Source organism: Pan paniscus, chromosome 4, assembly GCF_029289425.2.
Source record: "Pan paniscus chromosome 4, NHGRI_mPanPan1-v2.0_pri, whole genome shotgun sequence".
NCBI classification, from domain to species: Eukaryota; Metazoa; Chordata; class Mammalia; order Primates; family Hominidae; genus Pan; species Pan paniscus.
This window is the reverse complement of record NC_073253.2, coordinates 40,222,665-40,241,675: the sequence shown is the minus strand read 5'-3', so window position 1 is coordinate 40,241,675 and position 19,011 is coordinate 40,222,665. Positions and strand designations below refer to the sequence as shown.

At 36.8% G+C, this 19,011-nt stretch overlaps 1 protein-coding gene across 4 annotated transcripts in view; it reads right to left on the bottom strand.

The window, feature by feature from the left end:
• Window positions 1-745: 745 nt before the first annotated feature.
• Window positions 746-19,011, bottom strand: part of ANKRD31 (ankyrin repeat domain 31) — a 179,223-nt gene continuing 160,957 nt past the window's right edge. For all 4 annotated transcript variants that reach the window (XM_034959938.2, XM_055112315.1, XM_055112313.1 and 1 more), the window contains exons 25-26: window positions 16,172-16,243; window positions 746-4,266 (exon numbers count right to left, since the gene is read on the bottom strand). In XM_034959938.2, the coding sequence (XP_034815829.2) occupies window positions 4,121-4,266; window positions 16,172-16,243 (218 nt within the window). In that variant the 3' untranslated portion in view covers window positions 746-4,120. The remainder of the gene's footprint in view (window positions 4,267-16,171; window positions 16,244-19,011) is intronic.

Sequence of the window (19,011 nt, the reverse complement as noted above, 5' to 3'; positions counted from 1 at the left end):
GAGTAGGTAAAACATGTAGCTAACATCCTAAATTGCCCAGTCTTCTCACAGAGATAATCTAGGGTAAGGTAGTTCTCTCCAACTCTGGTTGGAGTAGACCCTTTTGTTGTTTAGTTTGGGCAATGCTCAGCATGCCTGAAGGGCAATGGATGTTATTTCAGTCACCAGTTGGTATATAAAATAGAGTAAAAGGGCTTGGGAAATTAAGAATTTAATCACCAAAATGAAAACTTAGAATTGCAAGATCTTTTGTATTAAAAACTTAGCATATATGACTTTCATAGATTGTAATCACTAGACAAAATGCCTGTTTTAAAAATTATTATCTTAAATTTTTTTAATTACAAAAGACATGTGTGCCTAATTTCTTCTTAAAGTCGAAAGTAAACTATAAAAGTACACTTTCATCCTCCTCAGTCTAGCTTCCTTAGGGATAGGCACTATAAACATTTGTATCTGTAGCATTCTAGAACTTTTACTGAACATACCCCCACCTCCACCCCACACGCATAGAAACACACATTTTTGGAGCTATTTATTAAAAGGTATATATTATATATTTATATATAGTATGCATATATAATATACTTTATCTACATATATACCAGTATATGTGTATATATTATGCATGCAAAGGTATATAATTTTTCTTTAATAAGCCAGTACTTGCATTAAACATTGTCCAACAATTTACATTTTATTTATATATATAATTTAATTAGTACATATATTCTCAAATGGCTCATATTTTAATTATCTTCTAAATAATAAAGCAAAATACAGAATAAAGTCTCATACAGATTATTTAAGAATGAGAAAAACAGGCACTCCAAGGAAATTATAGTGAAACAATATAATTTTCTGTTGGTTCTCAAATATAACAATATGTAGGGTTATTCTATCCTGAACATTTGCATTGGACTCTTGAAGGAAGAAAAATAAAATGATTTAATATGTCCTTACACTTTTATTAATAGACAAATATTTCCAGGTACATGTAGTCAAAAGTAGGTCTTTTTCCTCGGTTCTCCAGCCCCGTAATTTATTTCTCCAGAGGCCACTGTTAAGCAGTTTCTTATATATTCTAAAGATGTATCTTAATGTTCTATACGTTTAAAATAAGAAAATATTCAAAAAGCAACACCATATCACCACCCACCAAAATCACTGGACTTGCATGAGAGCAGGCACACCTCATTTTATTGCACTTTGCAGATATTATCTTTTTTTTTTTTTTTTTTTTTTTTTACAAATTGAAGGTTTGTGGCAACCCTGCATTGAGCAAGTCTATCAGCACCAGTTTTTCCAACAGCATGTGCTCACTTCGTGTCTGTGTCACATGTGGGTAATTCTCAAAATATTTCAAACTTTTTTGTTATTATTATATCTGATATGGTAATCTGTGAGCAATGATCTTCGATGTTATTATTATAGTTGTTTTGTTCTGACAATATTGAAGTTAGGCCAGTTAGTAACCCTATAATGGCCTAAGTGTTCAAGTGAAAGAAAGAGTTGCACACCTCTCACTTTAAATCAAAAGCTAGAAATGATTAAGCTTAGTGAAGAAGGCATATTGAAAGCCGGGATATGCCTAAAGCTAGGTCTCTTGCATCAAACTGTTAGGTAAGCTGTGAATGCAAAGGAAGAGTTCTTGAAGGAAATTAAAAGTGTTACTCCAGTGAACACACAAATGATAAGAAAGCAAAGCAGCCTTATTGCTGAGATAAAGTTTCAGTTGTCTGGATAGAAGATCAAACTGGCCACAACATTCTTTTAAGCCAAAACCTAATCCAGAGCAAGGCCCTAACTCCAATTCATGAAGGCTGAGAGAGGTGAGGAAGCTGCAGAAGAAAAGTTTGAAGCTGGCAGAGGCTGGTTCATGAAATTTAAAGAAAGAAGCTGTCTCTACAATACAAATGCAAGGTGAAGCAGCACGTGCTGATGTAGATGTTGCAGTAAATCATCGAGAAGACCTGGCTAGATTATTGATGAAGGTGGCTGTGCTAAACAGATTTTCATTATAGATTAATCAGCCTTCTGTTGGAAGAAGATGCCATGTAGCACTGTTAGAGCTAAAGAGAAGAAGTCAATGCCTGGTTTCAAAGCTTCAAAAGACAGGTTGACTCTTCTTAGGGACTAATGCAACTGGTGACTTTATGTTGAAACCAATTATCATGTACCATTCTGAAAATCTAGAGCCCTGTGCAAAATCTACTCTGCCTGTACCCTAGAATTGGAACAATAAAGCTTAGATGACAGCACATTTGTTTGTTTACAGCATGATTTACTGAATATTTAAAGCCCACTGTTGAGATGTACAGCTCAGAATAAAAGATTTCTTTCAAAATATTACTGGAGTACTTTTGACTTTCAAGTCTTATTATTTAAGAAATATATTTTGTAAGGCTACAGCTGCCATAGATAGTGATTCCTTTGATCTGGGCAAAATAAATTGAAAACCTTCTGGAAAGAATTCACCATTCTAGATGCCATTAAGAACATCTGTGATTCATGGGAGATCAAAATATCAACCTTAACAGGAGTTTGGAAGAAGTTGATTCCAATCCTCATGGATGACTTTGAGGGGTTTAAGACTTTAGTACAGGAAGCAACTGCAAATGTGGTGGAAATAGCAAGACAACTAGAATTAGAAGTGGAGCCTGAAAATGTGACTGAATTGTTGAAATCTCATGATCAAACTTGAATGGAAAAGGAGTTGCTTCTTACGAATGAGCAAAGAAAGTGGTTTCTTGAGACAAAATCTACTCCTGGTGTGGTGATGTGAACACTGCTAAAATGACAACAAAGGATTTAGAATATTCTATAAACTTAGATGATAAAGCAGCAGCAGGGTGTAAGAGGATTGACTCCGATTTTCAAAGAAGTTTTACTGTGGGTAAAATGCTATTGAAAAGCAATGCATGCTACAGATAAATCTTTCATGAGAGAAAGAGTCTATTGATGTGGCAAATTTCATTGTTGTCTTATTTTAAGAAATTGCCACAGCTACCTCAACCTTCAGCAACCACCACCATGATTGGGCAGCAGCCATCAACATCAAGGCAAGACCCTCTACCACCAAAAAGATTACAACCTGCGGAAGGCTCAGATGCTCATATTTTTTAGTAATATTCTTAAATTAAGGTACATACATTGACTAAGATATGCCTTTACACACTTAATAGACTACAGTATAGTGTAAACATAACTTTTATAGAAACTGGGGGAAAAAAAATCACGTGACTCCCTTTAGTTGACATTCGCTTTACTGCAGTAGTCTGGAAGTAAACCTGCCGTATCTCTGAGGTATGCCTGTTATGTTTATTGCAATTTTGACTTCTATACTCAAAAGAAAGAGAAGGGATAAATAAGGCCATGGAGCCAAAAGCTTATTTGGGAACCTGGGGTAATGAAGGACAAGGAAAGAGTAACTTGGCTATCAAAGGATTAAGAGAGACCCTTGAGAAAACTGAAAAATCTCTTAAATATATCTCTTTTTTTAAAAAAAAGTCTTCGTGATAATGTAGCAAAAGTCAAAGGTGAAGGATGTTCTATTTTAAATGATCAGACTCCAAATCAACACTTGATTCATTCTTTGCTCCAAGACTTACCACAGCTACAATCCTATCTACACTAAATTTTATGAAACTTAAACCTCCTTCATAAGTTTACATTTTGATTTTGAGAAAAACTTCAAAGGAAATGTGAAAGGTATTAGGACTTTAAGTTCTTAAGGGATTTGTTTAACCTGGGCCTTTTTAGGACTAATTATCCATGGATTACACTTACTTGTATCCTCATTTCCTTAGGGATCAATTGTTTTTTATACAAAGGTAGAGCTGTTGATTGAAAAGTTAGTTTTAAGTTTATATTAGTAAAAAGAAAGCCAGAGAGCCAATCAATATGGTCTAGTTCAAATGTGCCTTTACTTCAATGGCAAAAAAGCATTAATCTTATATAATTGTTGAACAGTTACATACATCTTAAGAACAGTAAACATACATCCTAAATAGCAACTCATAAAGTGTATGTTAAAATAGGCCCATCAGATTATACAAGATGAAATATAAATGTTGATAATTTGAACAAATATCCAATAAAATATTAAGAAACCAAGGTTTTAGGGTGTCAGTTCCTCACATTCCACACAAAACTTCCAATGCTGATCCATTATGTGGCATGGGAGAAATTCTTGATCACTGATTAATAGTATTTCATTTATTTGTAGATAACGTGGGATGCTTTGCATTGACTCTCTGGAAGTTCCTGTTTAAAGAAGTATCAACAAATTAAAAACTGCCCTCTGAAATTTAAGATGTAAATTTTGCTATTACAAATCCTAGAATCCAATCAAGTCTATGTGAGAGCACACATAACAGGTTTTCTGATCAGGACCTTTTCCCTCAACCTATTTTCTGTACTCAAGACAAAGCTATGAACCAGCATTGGTTGATCTTGGGAAAGAGTGGCCTGTTTGAAGTCTAAAACATCAGCAGAAAAAGGATGGTGGAAGCTTCTGAAGGTAGTTGTACAAGCTCCTCTCTGCCTCAATTTCCAATAAACGGAGAATAAAACAGTTGTATTAAGTGAGATTTTGCATGTGAAATTCTTAGCATACCGCCGGGCATATAGCAAACAATAAATACTAGACGCTATTATTATTTAGTACTAAAAAGAGTATTAGGCTGCATGATTTCTAGTCCTGCCTCTGCCACAAACTTGGTGTGTGATCTCAAGCAAGTCATATGGCTTTTCCAGACTTCCATCTCTGAGATGTGAGAGGAGTGATGATAAAGAGGGTTCCTTTTGGCTCTGCCAGTCTATGGGGCCAATGGTCCTAAAACTGGTTTCTTCAAGCTCCCTGACAGTCTGAGAGATTTTTTTTTTTTCTCTGAGATTGGCTATATGAGCTGTACATCATTCAGCAAGTTGAATCTTATTCCACAGATAGCAACAATATAAGTGTCACCTCTGTATGGCCAACCCTTTCTTCATGCTTGGCCCACATGCTTCTGGTAGAGTTGTTTTCAACCTCCTGATTTGCTTAGATCTACACCAATGAGTGAACAGGTATATAGATTCAGGGGTCAGAACATATCCCATTCAGAGAGAAGTGACATGTAATGAGTTTTTTGTTTTTGTTTTTGTTTTTTGTTTTTTTTTTTTGAGATGGAGTCTCACTCTGTTACACAGGCTGGAGTGCAATGGCACGACCTTGGCTCAGTGCAACCTCTGCCTCCGAGGTTCAAGTGATTCTCCTGCCTCAGCCTCCCAAGTAGCTGGGATTACAGGTGCCTACCACCACACCCAGCTAATTTTTGTATCTTTAGTAGAGATGGGGTTTCGCCATGTTGGTCAGGCTGGTCTCGAACTCCTGACCTCAGGTGATCCACCCGCCTCAGCCTCCCAAAGTGCAATAAGATTTTTATTGGGTATTTTGGCAAAGAGTCACATACAGAGTCTTCTTTTTTAGACTTGAACCTGGAAGCGTGTAGCCCTGGGATGATGAGAAGAAAGGCTATTAGGATGGTGCCAAAATGAGGAAATGGAGCTGAGAAATGGAAAGCAAGAGAAACTGGTGCTCTGTCATGCTCTTTGAACCCTGAATGAAACCTGAAGATCTGTTCCTGGTCTTTCATGTAAATGAGTCAATAAAATTCCTTTTTGAGGGGTTGAGGCCGGTCTGATGTGGGTTTTAAATCATCACTTATAATCCAAAGAATTTAAACTTTTTTACACATGGTCCATATGTAAACATAGTAATTCCTTTATTAGGAGCTTTGTTTTATAGACTTCCGGAAACAAGGTATCTCATAAAAGTTAAGGAATATTTTTTTCTTAGGAAAAACCCATAGAAATAAATCTTTACATATTAATTTAAATTCTTTTCATCAAAATTAGCCTAGTTTCATCATTTAAACACTATTATTTAACACTGGTCTTTTCCTCTATAAGATACTGTCCCCCACTTTAGTTATGATTTGAAAAACTTAATGCATCTACCATAATTTGTTTATAATTCATAATTTATTCCTCACTTTTCACTATTCAGGCATGTGCCAATACTTCTATAGGACTGATACTCAGAAGCAGAATTACTGAGTTGAGGGGTCTGTAAACATTTTACATTTTAAGAGGTTCTGCCAGAGTGCCCTCCCAAGTGCATCCTTTTATACTACCACCAACAGTATTATGAGACTATGTGTGACAGTACCTGTTCTTTTCTTCCACATCTTTGCCAATACTGAATATTATCAGTCTTTTTAAGTTTTGCCATTCTGATGGTAGAAAAATTTGTCTACTATTTTCATGGGCATCTTCCTGATTAGTATTTAGCATAAGCATCTTTCATATACTTAGCATCCATTAAAGTTCCTAGGACTAGGAAAGTGTCTATTAAAAATTTTGTCTGGGGCTGGGCGTGGTGGATCATGCCTGTAATCCCAGTACTTTGGGAGGCCAAGATGGGTGGGTCACCTGAGGTCAGGAGTTCAAGGCCAACCTGGGCAACATAGTGAGATCTTGTCCCTATAAAACAAAATTTGTCTGCATTGATTTGGTCAAATATTAATCAGAGCATGGAGCTAATTAGGTCAGGAATTTAATATCTGTATGTATCAAAATTCTGTTCCAAAACTGTATTCCTTAGTTCACTGGGCACCTTCAGTGGAGCGTAAATGTTTCCTTAAATCTAGTGTTCCAAGTAAAACACAGTTAAAAGCTCATGTTTTGGTAACAGCTCTGAAGTATCTATACACTTAAATATTTAATTCAGCCACTGCTTTAGAGAACCACTGCTTATAGTTCTTATTCTATGAAGACTAAAATGAAGTTTTGAGGTAACTCATTTTTGTAACTTTTCAAAATATTAAATATTTTAATAATATTTAATATTTAATAATATTTAATATTTAAAAACATACATCATTATTTAGCAACACATTGAAATGACTGCTGGAAGTAGCTGCAATACTTCTTATTACCACTTTCCACAATGTTATATGAAACTGCCAGCAAAATCAACAAGATCATAATGCCTAATTCAAGCACAGTTTAACTGACATCTGAGAAAAGCTGTTTTTTTTTTTTTTTTTTTTTTGAGGTGGAGTCTCAGTCTTGTCACCCAGCCTGGAGTACAATAGTGCAATCTCAACTCACTGCGACCTCTGCCTCCCAGGTTCAAGCAATGCTCTTGCCTCAGCCTTCTAAGTAGCTGGGATTACAGGCACCCACCACCAGGCCCGGCTAATTTTTTTGTAGTTTTAGTGGAGATGGGGTTTCACCATGTTGGCCAGGCTGGTCTCGAACTCCTGACCTCAGGTGATCTGCCCACCTCGGCCTCCCAAAGTGCTCGGATTACAGGTATGAGCCACCGTGCCCGGCCGAAAAACTGTTCTTAATAAAGCATAGCAGAAATGATTAGGGATAGGGCAGGAATCTTTTGACACCATGGCACTGGCAGTTCCTAGACATGGTGCCAAAGGTGCAGAGCAGGGAGGCCTCTAGCTAAGAGGGTACACACAAAGCCCCATCACTTTACACTTGTGCTCTCTTATAGTCTTTTCTCCTTCATAGCCAGCATGACTCCAACCACATTATCCCGTTGTGAATCTACTGTGTGAATTTCCAATGTAAAGTTTCCTACAATGTGCCAGAGTAATTACCCAATACAATTTACTTTGTCTAAATTGACATTAACTATTATTTTATAGCTTCCTAAAAAGGACTTTTGGCAGAGGCTATTAGTTACCTCTATTTTTGCCTTTTTGTTTTTCTCCTCATTAACAATCATAGGCAATGTGTCACACAGAAAAACTATATTTTTCAGACTTCTTTGCAGCTAGGTGTGGCATATGACTAAACTCTGGCTAAAGAGATATAAATCAAAGTGTTGTGTTTGACTTCAGGGGAGGCTCCTTAAGGGGACAGACAGCTAGGAAGCCCTTTTTTTTTGCCTCCCTACTTTCCTTATTTCTAATGCCTAGAATGCAGATGTGATGGCTAGAGATTCATAGCTATTTTGGACCATGAGTTTACTTCAAGATGTAAACCAGTACAAAGGAAGATGGAGTAGAAAGACTTGGTGACTCTGTGTTGCTGCTGTGCCTCATCTGGAATGCTACGGATCCAGACTTCTAATGAACGACTAAATCTTTGTGTGTTGAAACCACTGCTATTTGGGGTTTTCTGTTGCATGCAGCCAAACCTAATCTTACATAATACAGAACTTTTGAACTCTAAGAAGTAGATGGAATATTTCTGCAAAGACCACTAGGTCTACCTTGGGGCTTTCTCTTTGGAGGCACAGAGAGATCACGAATATTTAAGCACGTAGAGGATCATGATATGAAAAAATACAAGCTCCACAAAATATGCCAATTTTGGTATCATTTTTACTACAATAACTATATCACAAAACTTCCAATACATGAGGGCAGATGAATAGATGGCTGAAAAGATGAATACACACAGAAATATCCATACGTTAAGGTATTGGTATTAGGATGTCGGAGTGTAAGACCTGATATATAAATGCAGCCATCTTTATAACTACGATAATTCCTATTGTTCCACAGTGATTGTTTTAGGAACTTTTCATCTCATTTGATCCTCTTGAGATGATGCAGCCACATGGTAACTTGGGAAAAGTTGGGAAAAATCAGAGCAAGGTGGACTTGTGGGCATAAAACCCTAGCATTTCTCTCCAAAAGGGAAGTCTTGCTACAAAAGTTACAGGCCTAGCCAAGTGCAGTGGCTCAAGCCTATAATCCAAGCAACTTGGGAGGCTGAGGTGGGAGGATCACTTGAGCCCAGGAGTTTGAGGCTGCAGTGAGCTATGATCCTGCCACTGCACTCCAGCTTGGGTGAGAAAGTAAGACTCCGTCTCTTAAAAAAAAAAAAAAGTCACAGGCCTAAATAAAAGTGCTTGTTTTAAAGGGAGGACCAGACACACTTCAAATAAGGTGAGCTTCATCTTATTTTAAATAATAAATCATCACTATGTTGTTTACACAGAGAAGATCACCATCCAAAGTACAGAATAGTAGGCAGTGGCTCCAGAGGCAGCAACATGCCCATCTTCTCAATTAATACACTGAAAATAAAGTGGCTTGAGCTTGGGAGGCTTGAGATGATATAACAAAATTGTTTGGAAAACAGTGCTTTCTTATGGACATTTGTTAGCTTAGTAATTTCTGGAAGTGGAGTTTTCAATTTAAAAATGCTAATGTTAAACCTTTTTTTCCTTTTGCCTTACCATTCCCATCACTGATCTTTGTCAAATGAGAAAATACCACATAATGTGAAAGCTTTCTGTAAAACTGTAAAGTGTTAGTCAATAATACTTTGTATTCTAAACTAGCTTTGCTTGGAGATAAACCTGGTCTCTCTCTCCCTTAAAAACTGCAATGAATTAACAGAATGGGGCCATTTTAGGCCCACCTCCTCTTTTTTAAATTTTTTTTTTAAAGCAGGGCTGACTTTATTACTAAAGTCAATAGGGTATCATGGTTTTGATTTATATCTTTCTCAACAGGTTAGCCATGAATGGCTAGTACAGCCATAAGACTTACATAGTTTATATTTCAGCTTGTTTTAGTATTCTACAGGCATGGCAGTCAAAGTCCCATCCCCAACTCCACTCAAGTTCACTGTCAGCATACATATACTTCTCAATTTCCTATAATCATAGGACTTTAGGAAATTACAAGTGGCTGGCTCCTCAGTAGCAGAAGGTGGCACTTCCAGGGTAAACCCATGGAAATGAAGCTCTGAGAACATGCATGTCAGATCACAAAGCGTAGTGTTAAGGCCACCAATAGTTTCTTACAGAACAGTTTCCTTTCCATAGTGATAAGAATGGAAGAAAAAGAAAGATCATCCTTACAACACACTTGTTCTCATCATCTTAATCTTTTCTGCTCCTTCTCCTCTACTGCACTAGGTCTCCCTAAACTCCTTCCACCATAGCATTCCCTACCCATTTCATTCCAGCCAGTGCTGTCCCATACTATGTACTTTAGCAGGAACCTGCACTTTTGGCTAACCACTACTGCCAACTTCAAATTTTCTTTGTTGAGATCCACAAGAAAATACCCTATATATGTGAGTGGAAAACCAACAAAACAAAAAACACACACATAGAGAAATCTGAGCCGACTAGGATAATCCCCAACTGAGCCAAATAGGCTAATTCCCATTTAAGTAAATGTAAGAATACAGCACCTGGTTGACAAAATAATCTATACACCAAACATCTGGGTTATTAGTTTACATATATAACAAACCTGCACACGTACCCCTGAACCTAAAATAAAAGATTTTTTTTTAAAGTAAAGGTAAAGATACAGCAAACTGATTTCAAATTTTTGTTCTGTTTGAATTTTTAATAACATTTCTAGGTTATTTTATTATATAAGAGCATCAAAATTATTTGAATCATTTCAGGAAAATAACATTCAGCAAAGTTAGAGCTAAAGAACCTCCCTAGCTTCTTCCTTTTAAAAACTTGAACAAACCTTTGCTCCATGTCTATATATTTCTACACAAAAGCACAAATACCAGTATGTAATAATATTTTTAAAAATTGTTTGCTTTTTCTTTTCTTAAAAATCACAACATATATGTAGTTTATTACACCTACCTTAAATAAGTAAAGTGTATTATGAGTTCTATTATCAGTCTTCTGAGAAATAAATAATAACCTGTAACTACTGCAGCCAAAGACACAGTTCTAGAATGGAGATGTTCTTCTGTAAGCCCCAGTCTGTGCTCACTCCTCAGTTTATCCTGGGATGTTTCCTTCTGGTTTCAAGGATTCTATTACTGAGATTTTAGGGTTTCACTTTTGTACATGCTCCAGGTATGGCCTATAGGTATGGTTTTCCCCACCTTCTCCTTGTTCCACCTCTCCTTCCTGCCCAGGTAACCAATGATAACAATCCAGAGTTTATCTTATCCTTCTAAAATTTATTTATCTGCTTTTATAATATTGCACAATTGCCTAGCACTTTTTGATAGTTTAATACAAAGCATGCGAGACAAGAAAGGGAAATAACCTAAGAAGTTAGGAAACTGAGACTTAAATTTTATCTTCTTGATTTAATAATTCAATTATAATACTCAATATACTCACTGTTACTTATTAGGAACTTAATAGGTTGTATAAAATACAGGAAGTTTAAATATAAAAGAAAAGTGAGAAAAATTTCACCACCAATCCAACCGTACCCTTACTTTAGCCCTTAAAACTACTCCCACCAAGCTTTGGGCCAGTGAAGAGAGATGGGAACAGATAAAGACACCTAAAAAGACTGAAAGCTTTCCAACACTAGAGTTTTGCTTCCACTTTAGCTCTGACAGTAATGGTGAGGGGAGGAGGGTGACAGAGGAAATGAAGTATCAAGATTTAGATGTTGCATGTAAAATGTTCAATATCATTTATAGGATGTTTTACTCTGGATCCATTAGTAATTATTACTGTCCCATGGAAAGATATTTCACCAAACAGGCCCAAGAGTAGTTGATACACGAGGTTCACTTTTAAGTCTAAAATTTTTGAACTCAGTCTTCCCAGACTTGTTCTTACATATTAAGCACTCTATATCTCATTAGGGTTATGGAATGAAACATTGCTTACTCTGAATATATATATATTTATTCTAATGAGATATTTTTACTCATGACACTTTGACACCAAATGTGTGGATTTTTTTCCTCACACTAACCGCTGGTCCAACCAATCAACTGTCCTACAATTCAATTTAATTCTGACACTAATTAACTGTAGTTAACCTCAGATTCCACAGGTTTAAGGGTTCAGTCTCACACAACTGCCCTCACTTCAGACACCAGTTGCAGATATCAGTTACTGGGTTGCTCATAATTCTATCTAACTTGTCTACAAATTAGAGGGTTTCCATAGTGCCTCTACCCCACCCCAAGTTTCAATAATTGGATAGAATGACTCACAGAACTCAGGAAAGCACTTTACTTCCGGTTACTGGTTTATTATAAAAGATACAACTCAGGAACAGCCAAATGGAAGAGATGCATAGGACAAGGAGCATCCATGTGATCTCTGGGCATGCCACTCTCCCAGCACCCTGATGTGTTCACCAACCCAGAAGTTCTCTGAGCCCCGTCATTTAGTGGTTTTTAATGGAGGTTTCATTAAGTAGGCATGATTGATTAAATCATTGGTAACTGGTGATTAACTAAATCTTTAGCCCCTCTCTCCTCCTGAGAGGTTGAAGTGTGGAGCTGAAAGTTCCAAGCTTCTAATCAAGGCTTGGTCTTTCTGATGACCAGCCCTCATCCTGATGCTATCTAGGGGACAGCCAAGAGTCGTCTCATTAGAACAAAAGATGCCTATATCACTCTTATCACTTGGAAAATTCCAAGAGTTTTAGAAGCACTGTGGCAGGAATTAGCGACAAAGACCACATATCTTTCTATCATATCACAATTCTGGATCAGAAATATAATTCTAATCAAAAACAAAATGATTAACAATTATCTCAATAGGTAGTAAAAATACATATGCTCTAGTTATATTGGGAAAATATTCTATTATTGTTATTTTAATATAAAGTTCAATGCCTTTTTTGAAAATAAAAGGATCCTAAAAGCTAAATATGGTGATGGAGTATTACATAATTTGCTATTTAAAACTAAATTAATAATTTTTTGTTGTTTTTACCCAGGCTGAAATGCAATGGCGTGACCATAGCTCACTGTAACCTCAAACTCCTGGGCTCAAGCGATTCTCCTGCCTCAGCCTCCCAAGTAGCTAGGACCACAGACATGCCCCACCATGCCCAGCCAATTTTTCCATTTTTAAAATAGAGACCGGGTCTCACTTTGTTGTCCAGGCTGGTCTCAAACTCCTGGCCCCAAGCAGTCCTCCTGCCTTGGCCTCCCAAAGTGCTCGGAACACGGGCATGAGTCACTGCACCTGGCCTAAATTAATAATGTGATATAGATTTACATTGATAAGATTAAAAGCCACCTGAAAAACTACTAAAATCAAGAAATAAACCTGAAGTATAATTATTTAGAAGTTTAAAACTATTTAAGCCCTCACTCTTTGGGGGGGGAATTAAAATCTAATAGGTGGTTTATTAACCTGAATTGGGTCTGAGGTACTTGATTTTATATGTAAAGTGTTCAGGTTTTTTTGTGTATTTGGTTGTACAAAAACGAACCCTGAAATTCTACTAAAAAGAAGTTCTTGGCCGGGCGCGGTGGCTCATGCCTGTAATCCCAGCACTTTGGGAGGCCGAGGCGGGCAGATCACGAGGTCAGGAGAACGAGACCATCCTGGCTAACACAGTGAAACCCCGTCTCTACTAAAAATACGAAAAATTAGCTGGGCGTGGTGGCAGGTGCCTGTAGTCCCAGCTACTCGGGAGGCTGAGGCAGGAGAGTGGCATGAACCCGGGAGGCGGGAGGCGGAGGTTGCAGTGAGCCGAGATAGCGCCACTGCACTCTGGCCTGGGCGAAAGAGCGAGACTCCGTCTCAAAAAAAAAAAAAAAAACACAGAAGTTCTTAAGTGGTGTAATGTATACAAAATAACATAGCAGAGGGCCTGCCACATGGCAGACAATCAACAAATATTTAATTTTCTTCTCTTTCCTTTCCTGTAGGTAGATATATTATCTACCTTATGAGTTAGGTTAAAAGAGTGTTAATCATGATACCAGAGTGAAAAAAATTAAGATTAAAAAAATGAAAAAGAATCGAGAGTGGTAAATAAGAGCTGAAATAAACACCCTATGCACTGTTATCAGGTACCCATCTTTGGGTGTTAGAGGTTTAAAAAGCGCTTAACCACATAAAACAGAAGCACCTGTGGATGTTTGTGTTCTATTATGTATACTTCTACAGAGAAATGACAAAGCATGATAATAGAACTGAAATGAAGAAAACTCCATCATTAAAGTCATTTATTTACAACAGATTATCAGTAGGACCGTTTTATCTAACGGACCATTTTATTAGGAACAAAAAAATAGCCTATTTTTTTCTGGAAAAGCATGTACTATTTTCAAATGAACAAATGATGTTAGGTCCCCATGAAAGAAAATATATTTAGTAAATTATTATAATGATGGCTTGGGAAATAAAAGACTTCAGGTGATACTTTTATTTTTTTGCTTAGATGAATACACTTAGCTTAATGTGTTTTGAGTATCTTGGTACTATGGTGACAGGAAACATAAATATATAAAATTGGTTTTCCTGGTAAATAATGAAATGTGATCTATCTTAACAGAATTAAAAAAGAAATAACTTTGTGAAAAATATGTCAATACGTCCATACCTAGTGATAACAAATAATGTAGAAATTTGGAAATGCTTATTTTTTTCCCTTCCAGTTTATACTGAAATATCAGTGAGGATTCCCTCAATAACACAGAAGAGGAACAATAGCCAAATAGGCAAAAAGGCGAGAGGCTTGGGAGGAAGTTTTGAAATTTCAAGGGAAAATGCCCCATAGACTCACTCCATTTTAAAACTTAAAAGGACTTGTAGAGATCATGGATGGTTCACAGTTTTCATCAATATTTCATCAACAGAATTTCATTTTTAAAGGTTTGTGTTTTTATGTTTCAAGTCTTTAATTAGAAAGAACACATACCTTCAAATGTGTTAATATACCACATTTTAACACTCTGGAGTCCATCAATGCATTGACTTGAGTTACCAATTTAATTAGTTTTTGTATACAATTCAGAATAAAGCTTTTCCATCATCTCTGATTCACTGAAGAAAGTTGTAAGATGGCAAGATTAAAAATTTTTATCATTTGTCTTCATGATTCAGGATTTTCTTGATACCATGTATCCGAAATGATATGTAAACAGATTGGATATTGAGGCTTCTGCTATTTGTTCTATTGAATGTGAACAGATATCCTCTAATTCAATAAGTTTAGGAAATACTGATTAACAAATTTAAATAGAATTCTTTATGATTTCTCATAAAGAGGGAGAGGGAGAATTCGCTTTTAAATTTCTGGCTGAGAAAATGTGAAAGCCACCACTCTTTTTTTTTTTTTTTTTTTTTTTTTGAGACAGAGTTTTGCTCTTTGCTCTTGTTGACCAGGCTGGAGTGCAGTGCAGTGGCATGATCTCGGCTTACTGCAACCTCCGCCTCTCGGATTCAAGCAATTCTCCTGCCTCAACCTGCCGGGTAGCTGGGATTACAGGCATCTGCCACCATGCCTGGCTAATTTTTTGTATTTTTAGTAGAGTGGGGTTTCATCATGTTGGCCAGGCTGGTCTTCAGCTCCTGACCACAGGTGATCCACCCACCTTGGCCTCCCAAAGTGCTGGGATTACAAGCATGAGCCACCGCGCCCGGCCAAGGCCATCCCTCTTATATCCCACAATTAGAAACAGTAAATTCAGGTCTGGGCATGGTGGTGCATGCCTGTAATCCCAGCACTTTGTGAGGCTGAGGTGGGCAGATCACTTGAACTCAGGAGTTTGAGACCAGCCTGGGCAACATGGTGAAACTCCCTCTCTACAAAAAGAAATTAGCTGGGCGTGGTGGCATATGCCTGCACTCCCAGCTACTTAGGAGGCTGAGGCAGGAGGATCACTTGAGCCTGGGAGATTGAGGCTGCAATGAGCCGAGATCGTGCCACCACACTCCAGCCTGTGTGACAGAGCGAGATTCTGTCTAAAAAAAAAAAAAAAAGAAAAGAAACAGTAAGTTCAGATAAAGGAGATAGTATTAACTAACCAAAATCCCATTTACCATTTGTTAAATTCTTCACCACAAATTCCATTATAGCCTATAAGATCTAGGTATGTCCACCTCTTAAGACAATCAAAGTAAATCCAGTTTTAAAACAGCAATCTTTTAAATCACGTTCATGCTTTCATTTACTTATTCATTCATTTATTTATTCAATGAGCATTTATTGGAAAGCTATGGTGTGCCAGGCATTGATGAATATAAGAAGTAAGAGTTCATAAAAGTTCTCTGAAATCAAAGATCTTCTTAGTCTATCAGGAAATAAAGATGATGTAACCAGCAATTATTTATAATATGGAGTGATATGCATAATATTTGACCATCTATTTGATCTATTTGCACAATATGTAGAATCTAAACACTTGTAAAAGTAAATGGAATTGAATATTTTCTTTTTTTTTTTACCTTGTCCAAATTTTGTTTTCTCAAACATTGATTTGTTTGGTTCCTGTACTGGGTCATCTAAACAAGCAACTTCTGAAAGTGAAACAAAACGTTAGTAATAATTTTGCTGAATTAGGGGACTGCTCTGGTCAAATCAGGATGATGGTCACCCTACCGATGGGAAATACAAATAGCTCTTTCTTGACATTTTAGGAGAGATGATTTAAAAAATAAAATAATAAACTAAAAATGGCTCTTCCTAGTTCCCCTTATTTCCCCAAAAACAGTATTCTAAAAAGTATGGTCATCAAAAAGCATAAGAGAACAGATTACGTTTGTGACCTGAGGTAGGCTGATGAAAGCCACACAAAATTATTATTTTTTTTTTAGACTTTCTGGTCTCTACAGTGTCAGAGCCATGATTTCCATGATGATATTTTGATATGCAGAAGAGGGAGAAAGATTCTCTCCTGAGAGTTTTTCTTGTAATAGGGTTAGAGAGTTTTGCATTGTCCTAACTTGCCAGGTCTCTGGGTTTCTGTCAGGTACCACAAAACCAGCTACAGAAGAATTCTAATTAAGGAGATTCAAACAAAATTCCAACAGCAGCCTACAGAATGCCAGCAGGGCCCTGCCTATAGATTCTTAGGTCCAGACCAAGGTAGCAAGAAGCTGGTTGGCACACTGCTACCTCCATGGTTCTTAAATTAACATTAAAATTTCCTTTTCTTTTTTTTTTTAAGACAGAGCTTCGCTCTTGTCACCCAGGCTGGAGTCCAATGGCGCAGTAACATAAAAATTTTCTGAAATATCTAATGGAAAGAAAAATCAGGATTTGTGAAAATAAATAAATAACAGGAAACTGTTTATATTACAGGCAACAGAAATAGCAGTTCAGAACCCATTTCTGACTTCATGCTCACTTAAAAGGGAGATTGTGTGCCCTCTGAGGAAGGAGATACCTATCTAGGGTTGGAAATGCCTGCCTAGAACTAGAAAATCTGAGGACCAGATGACCTTCATGATAGAAGGAAATACTTACTGCTCTGCTTCAACTCTTAGGTTAGAAACCAGAAGAAGAAAGCATTTGTTTGGTTTTCCTTCAAGTGTGTGTTTGGGTTGGGTGGTGGGGAGGAGGCAGAGAGAGAGAGAGACAGAGAGAGAGAGAGAGAGAGAAAGGGATGGAGCAATGGGGGCGGAGAGAGAGAGAGAGGATAGAGTACTTTAGCAATTCCAATTCCACCCTCAGGAATCAAAGTAAAGGGGTGAATATCAAGGACTGTCAAATTATTATCTGCACAAGAAATCAAATACTATTAGTCATCCAAAGTCTATTGTCAGGCTGGCTGTGTAAGAGTCACTTTAAAAAATTCAGGTTACTGGGCCTTACCCCATGATTTGATTAGGTAGATTAGATAGGTAGTCAGCTTAGGAACCAAAGGCCATGAACTACTACAAGAACTCTTTTCAATTTCTTAAGCCCTTTAACTTCCCCACAGTTATTAATGTTACCTGTTTTAATGTTACCAGTTATTAATATTACCAGTTATTAATGTTATCTGTTTCCCAAAAATGATGAAAAACACTTTTGAGGCTATCTTCAGAAAACTGTGGAGAATGCACCCTATTAATGGAGCCAGTTTTTATGACAGAGGAGGATCCTGAGAAATTAGGGTGCAAAAGTTAGGAAAGGAATGTAGTTTGAATTATTGGGGCTTGTTATAGGAAAGGAACAGTCCCAGGGAGGCCCTGGGTAGGGACTTGGTGATAGAAACCCTGTTTAATTCTTGACCCTGGTTATCACAGTATCATCATTTTTTGTTTTGTACCTCCTCTTTTCTGTATTGTCCCCAAATGGTCAAAGACAGGGACACTAGGAAAAAAAAGAGGGGATGCTATAGCATAGGAGGGTAATATAACTGTAGTTATGGCTGTTATTCAGAAATGTGTGCTGCCTTTTTCCAGATCATTTCAAAATCTGCTGCTCACTGGTGAAGACTACATTCTCTTTAGTTTTCTCAGGCTAAAGGCTATTCCATCTGATAAAGGGTATTAGTTTACTCTAATAAGCAAAGATTTATTTTAGTGCTTATTTTTAGAAAATAAACAAAACCAAATCATGTCTTCAGAAAGAAAAACAACACTCATTTTTTCCTTTTATATGATACTTAAAAATCTATCCAGAGTAAGTACAGCATAGATTCAGAGAAAGGAATTGTGAGGGATGGGGTAATTTCTTAAATTCTGCTAGAATTAACTAAGGTTAAAAATTGAGTGCTATAAAACAAACAGAAAATAACAAGTATTGCAGAGATGCAGAAAAACTGGAACCCTTGTACATTGCTGCTGGGAATGTAAAATGATTCAGTTGCTATGGAAAACAGATTCGCTGTGCTTCCTACATAGAATTACTATGTAATAAATATTGAGTATCCCTAGTCCAAAATGCTTGGGACCAGAAGTATTTTGGATTTTAGATTTTTTCAAATTTTGGAATATTTGCATATACATGAGATATCTTGGGGATTGGCCCAAGTCTAAACATGAAATTCATTTATGTTTCATATACACCTAAACGCAAATCCTGAAGGTAATTTGATCCAATCTTTTTAATAATTTTGTACATGAAACAAAGTTTTGACTGTGACTTGTCACGTGAGGTCAGGTGTGGAATTTTCCACTTGTACTAGCATGTCAGCACTGAAAAAATTTCAGATTCTGAGATTTCAGATTTTGGATTTTTGAATTAAGGATGTTCAACCTGTATAATAATTCCACTCCTAGGCACACACCTAAAAGAATTGAAACCAGGTGCTCAAACAAATATACATATGTCTATTCATAGCAGCACTATCTCTAAT